The sequence below is a fragment of the Corylus avellana genome, chromosome ca2 (assembly GCF_901000735.1).
Source record: "Corylus avellana chromosome ca2, CavTom2PMs-1.0".
NCBI lineage: Eukaryota > Viridiplantae > Streptophyta > Magnoliopsida > Fagales > Betulaceae > Corylus > Corylus avellana.
The window spans coordinates 35366723-35385376 of record NC_081542.1 but is presented as its reverse complement, the minus strand read 5'-3'; the positions used below and the strand labels follow the sequence as shown (position 1 = coordinate 35385376).

Genomic DNA, 18654 nt, shown 5'->3' with positions numbered 1-18654 from the left:
TAAAAGTATCCACTATAGGGCATTAATAGTATGAAAAAGGGTTAAATAAAATAAAGGAATTTAAAAAGGTAGACTTTTAAGCTGAATAACTTGACTTGACTTTAAACGAGTGAGTGGTTTCTAAAATTAGCTTTAGAAACCCGACCAAAATAGCAACTAAAATTAGCATTTTGCAATCCTAAAACAGCAATATACTTTTTGCAACAAACAAAAGCTAGAATGTATTTCAAAAAAGCTCTTTTTGACTTTAATCCAACGCAATCTCAAACAAACCCTTTGTAATAAAACCCATTATTCTATATTAGATATACGTCCAAAAGTTGAGCAAATAGGACAACTTTCTCCTTTTTTTTCCCATTTCTTTTGCCAAATTTATAAGAGAAAAAAAAAAAATTACTTTTACTGAAAAAGATATAAAGGTAAACATCATTATTTTTTTTCACTCCCTATGTTTGCCAAGTGAAAAGTATTAATTAATCCCATCACATATAATTGTAAGATCCCAAGTCTTTTACATGGAAACTAATTTCATTTTAGTTTTTTAGTTGGTGGTGAGAAAACGTTCTAGTCATAGAAAGTTGAATGTGACACAACAAGAAAATATAGTATACATTGTACTACATATATAATACATCAAGAGCTTGTCTTGCAAAGTCGAAGTAAAGCACTTGCTCCTTGGGATCCTTACAAACAGATATATCATATTGCACTTGCTTTTTTGTAAGTAAAGGGAGGGTTACATGGGTGGGAGAAAATATTGAGTTGCTTAATTCACCTTCACGCTGTATACTTTTAAATCTTTCCTTTTCCTGCTGTATCTTCAAAGGATTTGCTTTACCCTAATGACAAACAAGAAGATAACATATATTAGCAACTAAGAACCAAAGATATCCAAATGCTATGTCATGATAATGTCATAATAAAAATCTTATCTTACATGGTCAAAAAATGTCTTATTTTGTGCTTTCAAAATAGTTTTTGCAAACCGGGTCTTCATCATTGCCGCATGGAGAGCCTTCTTTGGTGACTGCTGTACATCAAAAACTAGACATCCTTGGGGAGCAACAACATCTGTGGCAGCAGGTGTGTGCTGAGAACTAAGGCAGGAGTTTTCATCATCCAAACCATGATGAAAAGATGATATGTTTATATGGAATATACTATTTCTAAATGGTATGAGGCCTTTTGAGGGTAAACCCAATAATAAAATCGTGAGGGCTTGGCCCAAAGTGGACAATATTATACTACTTGGAGTAGGGGTGTTACATATAGTATCAGAGCCATAGCCCAGCCTGAGATGGGGGGAGCGTGCACAAGCCCATGAGAGTCGCCAGTGAGGACGCTGGGTCCTAAGAGGGGGTGATTGTGATGTCCCACATTGTCTGGGCATGAAAAAGATGATGTGTTTATATGGAATATACTCTCTCTAAACGGTATGAGGCCTTTTGGGAGTAAACCTAATAATAAAACCGTTTGGGCTTGGCCCAAAGCGGACAATATTATACCACTTGGAGCAGGGGTGTTACATAACTTGTAACGACCCAGGGAAAAGCGCTAGCCATAACTGCGCTATTACTCCAAAAGGACTAGTTAATTTGGAGCTTCCTTAGAATTCATTATAAAGCTCAGTTTCACCTAGTAACTAGGCAATGTGGGACTTAGCATGCATGACTATCTTTATAAACTACTCGCTCTATGTGGGCTTCTTCTCATCTTCCCAATATGGGGCCGGGGTGTTACAAACTACCCCTCTTAAAATTCCTAACATCTTCGTCAAGGCCACGTCATGCAATGCTTCAGTGCCACATGACCTGGAGTTACTAGGTGGCTCTGATATCACTTGTAACGACCTAGGGAAAAGTGCTAGCCACATTCGCGCTATTACTCCAAAATGACTAGTCAATTTGGAGCTTCCTTAGAATTCATTATAAAGCCTAGTTTCACCTACTAACTAGGCAATGTGGGACTTAGCATGCATGACTATCTTTATAAACTACTCACTCTATGTGGGCTTCTTCTCATCTTCCCAATATGGAGCCGAGGTGTCACACTTGTATCCCCTACACATCATCACTGACAGCAAGCCAATAATTAGATCATGGAGAAAAACAAGAAAATATGACATATTTATGGTAAAATAGAAACAGTTAATCACCATCATAATCTAGGTCCGAATTACTCATTTGGGATACTGACAAGTGTTCTGTCAAACATGTTTGTCTGGACACAGGTTGGTTGAAAACCCAACCAACTAGATGAATCCTCTGTTGTTTCAAATTGGTGGAACACTCTGAAGCCAAACTACGATCAATCCTTTGCTTCTTCACTATTTGATACTTCATCAAGTTTGGAGCCCCACGCTTGTGAGACCTCGGCATAGAGGATTTTTCTTTGAAATACTTCACATCCAACTTCTTTCCACTATCAAACTCACTAGGCATAGAATTGTGCCGCAGCCCACATGATCGCATACCATGAGTGGCTTCTAGTCGTTTGGAGGAGAGTTTGACCAAGATCTTCTTTAATTCTAAGGCTTCACTTGTACCCATAATGACAAACTGCAATAATACAAGGCCAATTTTCAGGTGTTGGGCAAGGCAACAACCCCTGCAAAAGATTTTTCAGCAGATAAGCAACACAATAAATTATTTGTGAAATGAGTATGCAATTAATACTCTTGTTTAGAAGAAAATAATAATAATAATAATAATAAAGAAAGAGATAAATAATGAAATGTGATAGCATAATTAATACAAGCAGAAAGTATGAGATAATAGTGTTCAATCTATGATACCATTAATGATGATAAGCAATGGCTTCACTAATCTAAATGATTTAGGGAAAAAGATATGCACACACAATATATAGAACATACCAATGGCTCCACTAATCTAACTAATGTGCCTAAACAAAAGTTTTAATTTAATTAAGGTCCACTAGACCAGCCTTAAACTCTGTCTGATCTTTCCTTGTCTTTTGCTGACTGTTAGGTTATGTTTTGGCACATTCGGTTTACATGTAAGTTGTTGAAAATGAAGCATCCCAGCATGTCCAGAAAGTTGATTCTAGAAGGCCCTGTCCGGACCGCCAGAAGCCAGGTCTGGACCCAAGATCCAGAAAACTCAATCTGAAGGGCCTGTCCAGACCGCCAGAAGCCGGGTCCAGACACAAAAACCAGCAAGCTTGTTTGAAAGGGCAGGTCCGGACCGCCAGAAGCTGGGTCCGAACCTGATTTCCAGAAACCGCATTTTGAAGAGGAGGTCCGGACCGTCAGAAGCTGGGTCCGGACCCAATTTCCAGCAAGCCCTTTTTATATGGGCTGTCCGGACACAAGAGTTGGATGTCCGGACACCACTAGGTTATGCATATGTAACCCTAGCCATGTCCGGACACCAACTTATCCATGTCCGGACATGGCTGCTGATTTGTTAGTTTATTCTCTATTTAAACAAACTATTGTGCCTAATATAGGTACGTATTTTGAGAGTAAAAACAAAGAGCTTAGAGAGAGATATTGTTCTAGTTTTATGTGAGTAAAGATTAAATACGTGAAGCCAATCGAAGTTCCGATGAAAGGAAATCTTATAGAAGAATTGTACCAGATGTTCTGGAAAGGGCTACTGCGGTAGAAGTCAAGTGGGTCGCTTGTCGTGTACAAGGAAGAGTAAATTGCAAAGGTTTTGTAATTCTTCTTGTATTCCTTATTCTTCTTATAGTGGATTGATTTCCTGGGTTTGGCTGCCCCGGAGAGGTTTTACATTTAGAGAGTTCTCTAAATGGTTTCCTCTTCGTAACCAAATATCTGTGTTCTTGTTTTTCATTACATATCCGTATTTGGTTGATTATTAATTGTTAGGTCAGATCTTATTCCGCTTAATATTTGTGAATCACCTAGACATTTGAATAGGTGTCGTTTGGAGTCGTATTAGAATTTTCAATTGGTATCAGAGCGGGTTCACTCTGTGAAGGAATTATTTCCTGAGTGTGATCCGAGACTCCATATCAAATGTCTCATACGGTTGCTCCTAATTCCCTTCCCGTCTTTGACGGAACTAATTATACGCTTTGGAAAATACATATTAGAGCATACTTTAAATCCATTAGTGTTTGGCATATGGTTGAATCCGGATGGACTCGTCCAGACAAAGCAATAGCTGAATGGACAACGGAGGAAAAGAATAATGCTACTGCTAATGACAAAGCTATAAATGCTATTTACATATCTGTTTCAAATGAGAAATTTTCAAGAATTTCTAGATGTGAGATAGCTAAGGAAGCTTGGGAAACTTTAGAAATCACACATGAAGGAACTAAGGTTGTTAGAACTTCAAAAATTCAAATGTTGGTTTCTCAATTTGAGGAGATTAGAATGCAAGAAGATGAAACATTTGATGAATTCTACTCAAAACTTAGTGTCATTAGAAACTCTACAATCAATTTAGGAAAGAAAATGGATGATGCTAAAGTTGTGAAGAAAATCTTAAGGTCTTTACCTGAGAGATTTATACCTCAAATTGCTGCCATACAACAGAGCAAAGACCTAGACACAATGAGAGTAGAAGAACTTGTAGGTTCACTTCAGACTTTTGAGCTAATTCTTCCTAAACACAAGAACACCAAGAATATTGCTTTTAAGGCAAAAAATGTTAAGGTTGACTCTTGTGGTTCATCTGATGAGGATTCTGGAAATGAGGAAGAAATTGCTACGTTTGCTAAGAAGTTTAGGAAATTCTTTAGATCCAAGAAAGGAAATTTTATAAATAGCAATTCACAATTTTTTGAGAAATCTAGAATTGAGAATGTTGAGAAAGGAAAGTCACCTAGAGGTATCAAGTGTCACGAATGTGGAGGACATGGGCACATTCGTGTTGACTGTGCTAACTTGAGAAAGTCAAATGACAAGGCATTTAATGTGACTCAAAGTGATGAGTCAGACAAGGAGGATGCTGAATAGGGAGTTAATTACTTAGCATTCGGAGTTAGTTATGAGAGTGAGCATGAGAATAGTGAGTGTAATTCTCAAGACAAACAAGGTGTGTCCGATAATGATTCGGAAGAAGAAGATGATCTGCAAAATACTTATAATAATCTCTTTGTGGAATGCACTAAACTGAAAAAGCTGAATATGCAACAATTGAAGAAACTCAAAGAGGTTAATCTTGAAAATGATCAACTTTCTGTCACCTTAACTGATTCTCTTGCTACTCATAATACTTTGATGTCTGAAAATCAAATGCAAATTGCCAAAGTGAAATCCTTAGAGAATGAACTGAATGAATCAAAGAATCATTTAACAAAATTCTCTAGTGAAAAGTTAAATCAAATGCTACATAATCAGAAACATTCGTTTGATAGAACTGGATTGGGTTTTGATAAATCTACTATTTTATCTACTAATGTTGCTTCTTCTTCAAAGATGATTTTTGTGAAACTAATGAACAAAGAAGTTAGCTTGGCTGAAAAGAAGGTAATTTCTCCTCAAATTTTCAAATGTGGAAAAGGTAAGGGAACTCTAACTGATTCCTATATGTCTAGTTATAAGTCGAGAAGTGTGCATATGTTAAGGAACCAACCTTCTCAAAGGTTTATTCCTACGTGTCATAACTGTGGTAAGATTGGACATATTCATCCTAAGTGTTTTCAGCTTAACAGTCATGAGCCTAAAAGAGAATATTTCCATTTTAAAAATAGTTATGAGAAATTATTCAACATGATGAGAGATGTAGTAACACCGTTAGATGTCTTGAATAAGAGTCACACAGTTGTCCCTAATGTGAAGAAAGCTTGGGTCAAGAAGATTAATACCAGTCACCCATTGAAGGGGAGTGGTAATGGACTCACATAGATTAGGTGGGCACAAGACATGCCTAGAAAAAAGCGTATTGATAATTTTTCGTTCCTGTTCCAGGGCATTTTGGTTTTTTTTTTTTCTTTTCTTTGGTTCTATTATTTTTGTGATATTTTTTCTTGTTTGGTAGTCAGTTTCTCATGTGTTGGTTTCAAATGAATATTTTACATATGAGTGGGGTCAATACTTCTACAATTTACATCTAATGCTTCATATGTTTTATGATCTACCTTGTTCTTCTGAAGACTGTTGAAGGAGTAAGAGTCAGTTTTTCTCATGTTCAAGTTGTGCACTATATGCCCCCATTAAGTTTGTATTTTTGCTATGTGTTTGGGAATTAGGATCAAACATTTTTTTGGAAGATAGGTATGTCATTTCTATCCACTTGACCAACTAGTTAGTTGAACCTAGCTCCTAAAAATTCCGACATTTTCTTCAATAAAAAAAAAAAAAGGGAACATAAAATATGCTCAAATGACTTAAGTTTTGCTTCTATATGTCCCTATAGAAAGAATCAGTGATAAAATTATTGCGGAAATAGATGATTACTAAAGGACATGGTGAAAAACGAATGAGTAGTCTCAGGGGGAGTGTATTGGATGAGGGATTCTAGGTCCTAACATTATAAGGTTTGACTATGGTTTGAATCAGACTGTTTGTCTTTCATTTACTAAATGTCTGTCTCGATTTACCTTCACTGATGAAATCTTATTTAATGGGAGTATTTCACACACTACACCGTCGCATGAGTTTTTCTGATTATTGCCTACTTGACTGAATTCACAGAACAAGGATGTGTCATGCATCTGGTACATTTATGGTGTGAGTGTAATTTGTTGATCACTCCAGACTGTTAAGATATTCATAAGGACATGCATGGTTTATTGGATATCTATACAAGTTGTGTTTTCCTTTAAAAAAAAAAAAAAAGGTTTATTGTTTATTTTGTTTTAATATTAAGGGGGAGGATGTCTGGACACGACACTCACCTGTCCGGACACGCCTGTTGAGTTTTTTTTTAACCTGAAATCCCTTCTTTTTCACATTTCCTCTTTTTTCTTTCTCGGCTGAAGCATTTCTTCCCTACAATTTTTTTGTGTGTTATTTTTCTCTTTTTCTTTCTCTGTGATTCCATCTTTTCAACTTAAAGGATCAAGACTCACTCACCCAAGGTATGTTTTCTTCCCTTCTTCGTTTCAGTTTTGGTTTCGAATCTAATTCTAGGATGTGAACGTTTGGGTTTCAAAGTGCCATTCCAAATTGCTTGATTGCTTGATAATTTTTCTTCTATCACAGAAGTGTAGCACAATCCATACGACTTTGGAGAAAGATGTGAAGTATATCAAGGACAGTTTTTGGCAAAAATAATCTTCCTTTCTGTTTGCTTTGTTTTCCTTTTGGCAAGAATACTCTGTTTGGTTCCTTGTGTCTACTTATTTAAGATTTAATGGGTTGTTGTTTTTTTAAACTCTAGAATTTCATTTCTTTTGTGCTTCCTTTTGTCCTTTTGCAACAAAAAGGGGAAGTTGATTTTGATGTGTCATTTTCATGTACAAATTATTTTTGTCCCCGAATGGCCAAAAGGGGGAGTTTGTTAGGTTATGTTTTGGCACATTCGGTTTACATATAAGTTGTTGAAAATGAAGCATCCCAGCATGTCCAGAAAGTTGATTCTAGAAGGCCCTGTTCGGACCGCCAAAAGCCAAGTCTGGACCCAAGATCCAGAAAACTCAATCTGAAGGGCTTGTCCGGACCGCCAGAAGCCGGGTCCGGACACAAAAACCAGCAAGCCTGTTTTAAAGGGCAGGTCCGGACTGCCAGAAGCTGGGTCTGGACCTGATTTCCAGAAACCGCATTTTGAAGAGGAGGTCCGGACTGTCAGAAGCTGGGTCCGGACCCAATTTCCTGCAAGCCCTTTTTATATGGGCTGTCCGGACACAAGAGTTGGATGTTCGGACACCACTAGGTTACGCATATGTAACCCTAGCCATGTCCGGACACCAACTTATCCATGTCCGGACATGGCTGCTGATTTGTTAGTTTATTCTCTATTTAAACAAACTATTGTGCCTAATATAGGTACGTATTTTGAGAGCAAAAACAAAGAGCTTAGAGAGAGAGATTGTTCTAGTTTTATGTGAGTAAAGATTAAATACGTGAAGCCAATCGGAGTTCCGGTGAAAGGAGATCTTATAGAAGAATTGTGCCAGATGTTCTGGAAATGGCTACTGCGGTAGAAGTCAAGTGGGTCGCTTGTTGTGTACAAGGAAGAGTAAATTGCAAAGGTTTTGTAATTCTTCTTGTATTCCTTATTCTTCTTATACTGGATTGATTTCCTGGGTTTGACTGCCTCGGGGAGGTTTTACATTTAGAGAGTTTTCTAAATGGTTTCCTCTTCGTAACCAAATATCTGTGTTCTTGTTTTTCATTACATATCTGTATTTGGTTGATTATTAATTGTTAGGTCAGATCTTATTCCGCTTAATATTTGTGAATCACCTAGACATTTGAATAGGTGTCGTTTGGAGTCGTATTAGAATTTTCACTGACCATAGGATATATCTGATCACATCATTTTCTTAAAAAAAAAAAAAAAAAAAAAAAGTCTTCCTCAGTTTCTAATTGAAAAGGGAAAAAGATATAGACAAACACATATATAATCATTTACATATTGTTGCCTAGAAATGCAGGATAAAGAGAGAAAATGTTTCCTCACTCAAATCCCGCAATACAAACACATGGCATTCAAATTGTTAGTGCTTTGTTGTTAAGACTTGAGACACAAGTAGTCGTAGAGGAAGGCTTTTATCCACGCGTCAGGCAGTGATTGGGTAACGAGTTATTGGAGCTTCGTAGCTTTGGTCCGAAACACCCAGTTAAATGACTACGCGAGAAAGAGCTTGGAACGTGGGAATCCTCGTCATTTTTCCTAAATTTAAGGATTCAAACTACTTTTTGCTTCCCTATATCAAAATACACCCCAATAGCTTCCCTTACTCATTCCCTATAACATTAAAATATTATTTTTATTTTATTTTACTTTTTTATTTTATTCTTTTAATTTATTAAAGAAACTTTCTCTCTCTCCATCATATTTTCTTCTCTCCGATGGTTCCGTTTGATTTTTTTGGATTTGATTTTCAGAATCCAAAAGAGGTAGAGATTTTCAGAATCCAAAAGAGGTAGATTTGATTTTTTTGGTTTCTTTTAATTTTTTGGATTTGATTTTCTTCTCTCCGATGATTTTCCGTTCTGTTTCATTTTTCTTTCTCTCCCTCAGTTTCGTTCTCTCAGATGGGATCGGCGGTGATGGCCTTTTCTGCTGCCGAAGCTTTCTCCTTCATAGGCATCGACCCAGTCTCGAGAATCCGAAGCAAAGGACCCAGACCCCGTCTTTGAACACGAAGCAGAGGCCCTAGACAATCGAATTGTTGTGGTTGAAATCCAGCAAGTGAATCCTTCTTTGGCGTACTGCGAGAAATCTTTGATTCTGATCTCGTTAACCAGCCTTTTCACTCGATGAGGACGAAGTGGGTGCTCTTCTTCGTCTTCATTGCCTGAGGAGTCGGTAGCGTCACCGTCCGTGACGGAGATCCGAACAATTTTTGGTTTGTCGGCATTGGGCACCAGAAACTGTTTGGCCAGAGATTTCACAAGGAGGTGAAGCAAGGACTCCAGAGATTTGTTCTTGAACTCAATCCCGCCGATTTGCAACCCGGTAAAGAGGTCCCTGATCGAACACCAAGTCTTTTATGGAAGAGCAAGGACTTGGGTGAGAGAGAACAATGGTGGAGGACCCTGGTGTTGTCCGGCCGTTTGGTGAGGTGGGAGAAAGAGTCGTGAGAGGAGAGCGGAGAGAGGAGAGAGAATTTTTTTTTCAATATAATAATCATATGGATCGCTACAGTTGAACCCAAAACATTGGGTTCAACTGTAACAGCTGATGGTTTAAGGTACCATATAAGGAATCTGCTGTGGGACGTTTTTTGTGATTTTTTGGACATATTCCTTAAATTTAGGGAACAGACTCCCTTATAGGGAGTCTACTGGGAATGCTCTTAAATGACTACGCGAGAAAGAGCTTAGAACGTGGGAAGTGGGAACCCAAAGGGCCTATGGAACGACATGTAGTTTTAAGAGCATTGCAAATTTGCAATCTACTCTTCAGGGAATCTTTATTAATAACAGAAAAATAGTCGTTTAGCATTTTTTTTTTTAATTTCAAATAGTATCTATAATTCTCATTAAAAAAAAAAAAAAAAATTAGCGTCTAAATAGATTTTTAATACAACTTAACTATTGTTGTTACTTTTAATTAAAACTCATAAATAGGTCAACAATTTTAAAGATTATAGGTTAGATATTGATGTAAGTTAGATCAAAATATGGAGTATACTTTTCCTTTTTTTTTTTTTTTTCTTTTTTAATTCACTAAAATTGTCTACTTCTCCCCCTAAATACAATATGAAAAAAAAAATACCACCTTTTATTATTATTGAGAAATGATATTTTTACATTTTTTGTACATCTTCGGTGCATCCATTTTTCTGATCAACCATTAAATCTGTATGACCTATATGTGAAAAATGTTCGAAAGATGTACATATAAAGTCTCTTTTTTTTTTTAGTAAAATTAATGGGAAGCAACAACTATGATCCATTACTCTTTGTGCTTTGTTAGTAGACATACGTATATATTTACATAAAGCACATACTTATGTATATGAATTCTTTTTTCTTTTCTTTATAATAAAAGTCACCTATTTCTTTCTTTTTTCTTTTTTCTATTTTTTTTTTTAAACGAGTTCTTCTTATAAAAATCAATCTAAAAAATTTTGCTTAGCAAGTACAATATTTTGTATACACATGGAACAGTCAACATTGTATACACGTGAGACAGTCCTCCATCCATACCTAGTCTAAAGATTGCCCAAGGGCAAGTTAGTCACCTCTTACTAATGAAAGATAAGCATCTATATTTACATTATTTTTCATTTTTATTTTATAACTTTTAACAACGATATCTATTATCTTTTTTTGTGTGTCCTTGAAAATTTAGAGTATGTACGAATTCTTCCAATTTATGCCCTACCATACGATCTGTTATATAAATGGACAAAGGCATATTTTCATTATATATATAACAAGAGAGTCCCTAGTCCCTACTATCAGGATGGGTTGTAAAACCTCACTTTTACAATCTCCAATAAAAGATTAACACATCATTTCAAAACATCAAATACAATAGACATGAAAGCATTGGATATTATTAAAAAACACACACACACACACAATCGACAAGGCACTTCCGGTTAGCCATTTCCACTCAGCGTCAACGTCCTCTTCATTGCATATCAAAACACGCACAAAAAAAAAAAAAAATGCTTATAAACATTACATCCAGTTCAGCAAGCTATGCTAGAACAACTCCACATAAAGAACTCAAAAAACCTAGTTCTCTCTCGTGAACTTTTCTTTTTCTGTTTTTGTTTTCATATAATTAATTTTATTTAATTTCATGGTTTGCTTTAATTTTTTGGAAAAACTCCACCTAATACCCCTGAATCACAATGCATTTTGAGAAGACTCCCCCAAATTTTAAAAACTCACAATTTCACCCCATAAACTTTCAATTTGATGCAATATACCTCCCTCGGTCAAATTTAAAATGTTAAAAGTGATAAAATGACCTTTATACTCCTAAATTTTTTTATAAAATTCCAAATTTACCCTTAATTTTCAAATTAAAAATTTAAAAAAAAAAAAAAAAACGAAAAAGTTCAGGGAGTTAAATTGAGAGTTTTTAAAATTTAGAGGGGTCTTCTTAAAACACGTGTAGTTCAGGAGTTTAAAGTAAAGTTTTCCTTAATTTTTTAGAAGATCAAAGAATTTAGAAGCAGCCAAAAAAAAGGAACGAAACAAACCTCTCAAAACTTACAAACAAAACCAACCATTGGAAAAAAAAAAAATAATAATAAAAATAAACACCCAACCACAAGCAATTTCGCCACCCAGAAGCAATATCCGGCTTGAAACACACAATATTTCTATTACCCATTTTCTCTAAAAGACAATGGCTTGGGGCGGTGGTCTTTTGCGGTAGCATTGGACAGTAACGTTGGATTGAGGAGGGCTTGGGGTTGACGTTGAGCGGAAAGGGCAAACCAGAAGTGCCTTTTTTTTTTGTCAATTGTGTTTTATTTTATTTTTTTATAATTTTTGTGAGAGAGGGCTTCCTACCCGAACAACTTTTTCGAACAATAAGCCCATGCTCGGCCAAGGAGGCCTATCCGGACAAAGAGGGCTCCTCAATTGTTTTTGCATATGCTATACTTGGTGCCAAACATGCCCTATCTGGGACCCCACCACAATTGTAGACAAAAATTTCCCGCCATGTTAACTCTTTTGGGGGGCACAATCACTCATATTGTTTCGCTTCATAAAACCCTCTCTCTCTCTGTCTCTCTCTCTGTAAATGCTCTGGTCTATAATCCAAAATTAGGGGCAGTTTGGCAGCTCAAACCTCGTACAGGTTGAGAAGCAACATGGGGATTCAGGGGCTGTTGCCGCTGCTGAAATCGATCATGGTGCCAATCCATATCAAGGAATTGGACGGCTGTTGTGTTGCGGTCGACACCTATTCTTGGCTCCACAAGGGTGCATTGTCTTGCAGCAGAGAGCTCTGCAAAGGTCTACCCACCACCAGGTGTATTTATATATATAGCTAGATTTCGTAATTTAGATGAACGTGTCAATGGTTTGTCAAATTTTCGGATATGGGTTTTCTTGGTAAGTGCTCAAGTAATGAGAAACGTCTCTTTGAGTAATGTAGTCGAAGATTCGATGATTTTATTGAATTGGGGTGATTGTCTTCTTGTCTTGGGCATTTGATGCATTTTCAAATGCCCCAAACCTAAATCAACTCTCGCACAAATCTCTCTGCTCTTTATGGGTTTGGATTATCTGCCAAGAGGGCTTGGGGGGAAGAAATGGAAAATGGGTTCTGTTGAAAAAGACAATTTTGTTAAATTTTTTATGTGTTTCTTTGGTTGAGTTGCTAAGAGGGTTCATTCTTTATTGCCCTGAAACGCAGTCTCTGGTGATTTTCACTACAACCAGTTTTGCACTTAACTCAGTTAAGCCAACCACTTGCAATTAGGGGTGTAAACGAGCCGAGCTTGGGCTGTCCAGGCTCGGCTCATTTATTTTTGGGCCAGGCTGGAGCTCGAGCTCGAGCTCGACTCGAGCCCGACTTTGCTGCTCGAGCTCGGCTCGACAGGGTTGGAACCCTGTTCGAGCTCGAGCTCGAGCTCCTCAATTTTGCTTGAGCTCGACTGTTTGTTTTTTTTTTGTTTTTTGTTTTTGGTAATTTAAGTGTATTAGATTACAAAAATCATCCATACAGAATATTTTACACCTTAAAATACTAAAGAACATTAACAAACATAACGGATTAATGTCAACCTTACAATTAAAACTAACAAAATCAACTAAAATGCTAAAGAACATTAAACAAACATAACAAATTAATCCCAACATTACAATCATCCATACAGAATCAACTAAAATGTTAAAGAACATTAAACAAATATAACATATTAATCTCCACCTCACAATTCCATACATAAAGAACTAACATAATCAAATTAATGATAACACATATATATATACACACATATGCATAAATATTTTTTTTTTTTAAAAAAAAAACAAAGCTATATAATATATTTGTTATTATTGAGTAAATGAGTAATGTTGATTATATATTATTATTTGTTACTTGATAAAAAATATACGAGCCGAGCCTAATAAGCGAGGCGAGCCTTATACGAGCCGAGCTCACGAGCTTAGCTGAGTCGAGCCGAGCTTGCTTCGTTTAATATTCGAGCCAGAATTTGTGTTCATGAAGCGCTTCATTTAATATTCGAGTCGAGCACGAGCCGAGCTTATGCGAGCTGAGCCCGAGCTTGCTCGCGAGACGCTTCGCTCATTTAACAGCCCTACTTGCAATAGGTTACATATGAACTTCGGAAAACTTATTTTCGATAGTTTCATTTAAAGGAGATAAAATATCAGTGTTATCATCAACCTAGAGAAATGATCTATAATGCATCTGGCAAGTAATTTTATAAATCAACAATTGATACGAGTCAGTGTTTCACTCATATTTTCGATATCCAATGTGTGTAATTCTTATGCATGTTGTATCTGATCTTTCAGGCACATTGAATATTGCATGCATAGAGTGAACCTGCTACGACATTGTGGTGTTAAACCTATCCTTGTATTCGATGGAGGTCTTCTGCCAATGAAGGGCGAACAAGAGAACAAGCGTGCCAGGTATGTTAGATATCTTTTGAAGTTTCACCCCCACCTGCACTGGTAGTGTGCAGCTTTTTGGTCTTCGCCTAACTAGATGGCTGACTTTAGTAGTGGACAATGCAACAAAGTCTTATCCTAACTGGTTGGAATTGGCTTCATTATTTCTGCAGCTCTTTTTAGATTGCTAAGTATCCAACTGTTGTTGACATATTATTTTTACTGTTGTATCAAGTTCTCCACTCGAATTAAAATTTGTTTGTATAGTTGAACGTGACTGATATATGATATTCTTCCTAACCTAAATAAGACAGACAGAGTTCAGATTGGTATTTGTTGTTTTTGTTAAATTACTAATTATTCCAACAGGTTAAGATAGCAGGAAGAGGTAAATTTAATCACTTAACCATTACTTTAACATTCCCCCTCACATGTGAGCTCAAACTCTCTTTTAATAGATGAGGCCTAACACGTGGAATATTTAGTTTAAATGGGGGGTGATTTGACGGGGTCAAGGTTCAATCCCATGACCTTTGGCTCTGATACCATGTTAAATTATCAGTTATCTTAAAAACTTAAGCTAATAGAAAAAGGTAAATTTAATCATTTAATCATTACTTTAACAGTTTTGACATTTTGTTGTTTAGGTATGTGTTTAAGTACTAGCAATGGTTGATGAGTTGGACAATATGTAGTCACAAACTTGAGCTATAGCTGTTCTGCCCTCATTATCACTTTCTTGTATGGGGTTGAAACACTTAATTAAGCCATTTCATTATGAAAAAGCTTGCTGTACCTGTAATACCTTCCACCTCCTCTAATGAAAAAGTTCCCATTGTTTTAGATGTCTCCTTGATCTGCCTCCAAAATATACAATATAGCTTCTCTGCTGTTTGACACCTCTTGTGTTGTTTCTTTACTGCTCTCTGTACTGAGATCCAATGGGTTTGGGCGTTTGATCTTAAAAAAGACATGGATTATTTGACTGCGAAAAGGTTTGTATTTACCTTTTGAACACTGAAATTTGAGTAGTCATTAAAGCCTTCAGCTAAAGAATTTTTGTCTACCTACACATGCAGGACGAGGAAGGAAAATCTTGCACGCGCTATTGAGCACGAGTCAGGAGGAAATTCTTCTGCTGCATATGAGTGCTACCAGAAAGCTGTTGATATTTCACCTATGATTGCACGTGAACTAATCCAGGTAGGATAAAGGCTTTTTTGAGGCACAAGTGTAGACTAATTCTTCAAAAGGTTCACATCATGAAATAGATTTATATTTCTAGATGCTTCTTCATAACGTTATCTCCTTTTCTATTGAAATGGTTTCTTGTTATCTCCTTTCCTATTGACATTGTTTCATATGGAAGGTGTTAAAACAGGAGAATGTGTCTTATGTTGTGGCTCCTTATGAGGCAGATGCCCAAATGACCTTCTTGGCAATCAGCAAACAAGTTGAAGCAGTTATCACTGAGGATTCAGATCTTATACCATTTGGTTGTCCCAGAGTGAGTTAAATAGAAGTCGATTAGTTTAATTTCCTATCTCATTACAATTTCTGCTATGATCCATAGAAAAATCTTATTCTCTTCCTACTGTTTTTAGCTCATTATTTTAACTATTTGTTTGGGACGCTTAAACTTCTTTCTTGAAACCAGATCATCTATAAAATGGACAGGTTTGGGCAAGGAGTTCAGTTTCAATATTCCACGCTCCAACAAAACAAGGATCTCAGTTTTGCAGGTTTCACTAAGCAGATGCTTCTTGAGATGTGTATTTTGAGTGGATGTGACTACTTGCAGTCATGGCCAGGAATAGGCCTGAAAAGGGCTCATGCATTAATTAAAAAGTTCAAAAGTTACGACAAGGTGAGTTTCATTGTCATTGCACTTGGTAACGGCATATGTTTAACTAGATAGGCTCGGAGTGTATGCATGGAAGCACGCATAAACAAAAGAGAACAGAAAAAAAGGAGAGATACCAAGAAATGCTTTTGTTTGTGAGCAGAAATAAGTTTTTTGGTTTCAACTGGCTCACAGATTTTTTTTCGTCAGAAGTCATTAAATTCAGTTGGTGAATTATTGATCTTTTTGATGTTGATTGGCTCGATATAGGTGATTAAGCACTTGAGGTACAGCACTGTTTCTGTCCCTCCATTATATGAAGAATCATTCAAGAAAGCAACATTCACTTTCCAGCATCAACGGGTTTATGATCCTATCAATGAAGAACTTGTACATCTATCCAACATATCTGATAATGTTGGAGATGATTTGGACTTCCTCGGCCCATATCCTTTATTTACAACTCAGCTTTTTAGTCTAATTCTCAGAACATTTTTTTCTCTAATAGTTGAAATGCTAGAAGTCATTTCTTGACATGGGATACATTGATATCACAACATACAGCGAAAGGCATAGCAGAAGGTGATCTTGATCCATTTACCAAAATGCAGTTTCAGGTACATCCTCTCTCTCACTCTCATTTTCAAGGGCAATTGCTTTGGGATTCTTTGTACAATTAATTAGGTGACCTGCTTTCGCTTGTGCTCCAATTAGCCTATGTTGGAAAGAGAGAAGAGAAAAGCATAAAGGGAAAATTACTCAGAATAGAAAAGGGAAGATTTTAAGGGACAGTTTCTTATGAACCGTATTCACTAAGGGAGAGTTTGTTAAAAATCATATTTAAGTAAGTACTTATACATGTGCATTCATAAACACAAACACATTATATCTTTAATTAATCTAAATCCATACTGGTACTTCAAACTTTATGACCGGGCTTAATCTTATATCCTGGTCTATATAATCCAATATAAGTGAATCAATTAGAAAGTGCAAGTCTTGTATCTTGTGTATGATAGTTAATCTTCTTTTCAGTCTGTCGATATCCTTTGTTTGCCTATAATCTCTGTTTTATCCATCTGCATGACTTCATGACTTCTTTTCTTTTTCATTTTTTCATACTTCAATAGTTTAGGTTGATGTTTCTCAAGCACTGAGGTGTCACCAGACTCTTTTTTATTCTCCGTGGGTATTAGAATGCTGTTATATATCCATTTAATTCTCATCTCTCAGCACATTAGTTAGTTTTATCTTAATTACAATTAAGAAATGTTTGTTGAACAAGTTACGAAAATGAACTATTAAGTGTGGATGTGTAGTTTATAAATGATATTAATATGGCTAAGCAGAATAGTGAGAACTTAAATCTGAAGGATCTATGTTGGAATCGATGCCAGAGCATAGGCTATGATCAGTCTAAAGGAAAGATAATTTCGATAGTTCTAAGAGTTAAGTTGAGTAGCCATTCCTGAAGGGTCTAGCAAAAGGTTTGGATTATGCTAGTCATAGGCCAACTTGAGGCTTGGAAATAAAAATGGCTGCCTGAGTAGAAGGGCTTGATACTTAGTGTCACTTTTAAGGTATAGTCATGAAATAATATTTTTGGAGACATAAATTGCTGAATTTTGATGCTTATTACTTTTACAGATTTATGGAATGATAAGATTGATAAATTAGATAGGCACTTTATTGCTGCTCCATGAGTATATAGAAGAAATTTTCCCTACTTCTTTGATTTTCCATTGTGGGAGCAACTTTAGAATCAAGAGATTGAATATCGAGATTTTAATATATGTTTGATAAACTTTGGAGAATTAGAGAAAAATATGTTATTGAGGATTAATGATTGGAAACTAGCTTGGTGAATGGGATTTAAATCAAAGGTTTCCTAGTGCACCAAGAGCTTAAGATAAATAATATTAAGAGTTTAGAAATATGATATACTTGGAGTGAGTTTCTCAGAAAGAATCTCTATTATAAGGATAAACATTTTGCCTATCATGGTTGAGGTACGAGTAAAACATAGACATGTAGGATTAAAAATAGGTATTTCATTATTTTATATCTTGAGGATTATAGTATTTATGCTTAAACAAGAAACAAATCATATAAGGATTGGTACCTAGATATAAATTGAGGAAATAGAAGTTTGGATAATTATGTCAGCAGTGCATGATCTCGAATATTAAAAGATAGAAAGAAATATATGGAAATATTAGTTTACACCTTGTTGATAAGGTTGATTAAAATAGTATTGAGGACACTTAGTAAGATCAGGTGTGAAGTTTTAATTTAAAGGTATAGTTAAATATTTCAAGTTATGCTGCTAAGAACTGCAAAAGAAATGATAGTAGGACTTGTAAGAGATAGACAAATGTATATGAAAGCATGGAAGTCGCCTTTCATATGTATAAAGTACAATCAAATGCCATTGAGGTTAGGCAAATATTAGATTTATTGGCTAAAAATTGACTTTGTGGTAGTCAATTTAGCAAGAGAGATTAGAAAATATTATTGATAATAGGTATATGAAATAAAGTAGCACGACTATCATTTAATCCTCGGATGAGGGTGATACTATGATCCATCAAGCACCTTGGAGATAAGCCTCTTGATGTGTACAAAAAAAGAAAAAAAGAAAAAA

General features: G+C 36.0%; 1 protein-coding gene across 3 annotated transcripts; it reads left to right on the top strand.

The window, feature by feature from the left end:
* The first annotated feature begins 12305 nt into the window (after positions 1-12305).
* On the top strand, positions 12306-17206 carry LOC132170594 (exonuclease 1-like). 3 transcript variants are annotated; one of them, XR_009438975.1, is made up of 7 exons: positions 12306-12554; positions 14069-14188; positions 15247-15370; positions 15537-15674; positions 15825-16034; positions 16281-16627; positions 17146-17206. XR_009438975.1 is itself a non-coding variant. In XM_059581621.1 (7 exons), the coding sequence occupies exons 1-7, from the start codon at positions 12394-12396 to the stop codon at positions 16688-16690; spliced, it is 1065 nt and encodes a 354-aa protein (XP_059437604.1). In that variant the 5' UTR covers positions 12306-12393; the 3' UTR covers positions 16691-16941. The 3 variants fall into 3 exon arrangements, 1 of the variants encoding a protein (XP_059437604.1); XR_009438974.1 differs by lacking the exon at positions 17146-17206 and adding an exon at positions 16725-16941; XM_059581621.1 differs by lacking the exon at positions 17146-17206 and having other exon boundaries at positions 16281-16458; positions 16557-16941.
* The last annotated feature ends 1448 nt before the right edge of the window (positions 17207-18654 follow it).

What these genes read in the sequence shown, in the direction of transcription:
- LOC132170594 (XM_059581621.1), top strand. Translation starts at nt 12,394, where the DNA reads ATGGGGATTCAGGGGCTGTTGCCGCTGCTGAAATCGATCATGGTGCCA. An exon ending in AGTTCAAAAGTTACGACAAG is followed by an intron (nt 16,035 to 16,280) that starts GTGAGTTTCATT and finishes GGCTCGATATAG; the next exon opens with GTGATTAAGCACTTGAGGTA. An exon ending in TTTGGACTTCCTCGGCCCAT is followed by an intron (nt 16,459 to 16,556) that starts ATCCTTTATTTA and finishes CATGGGATACAT; the next exon opens with TGATATCACAACATACAGCG.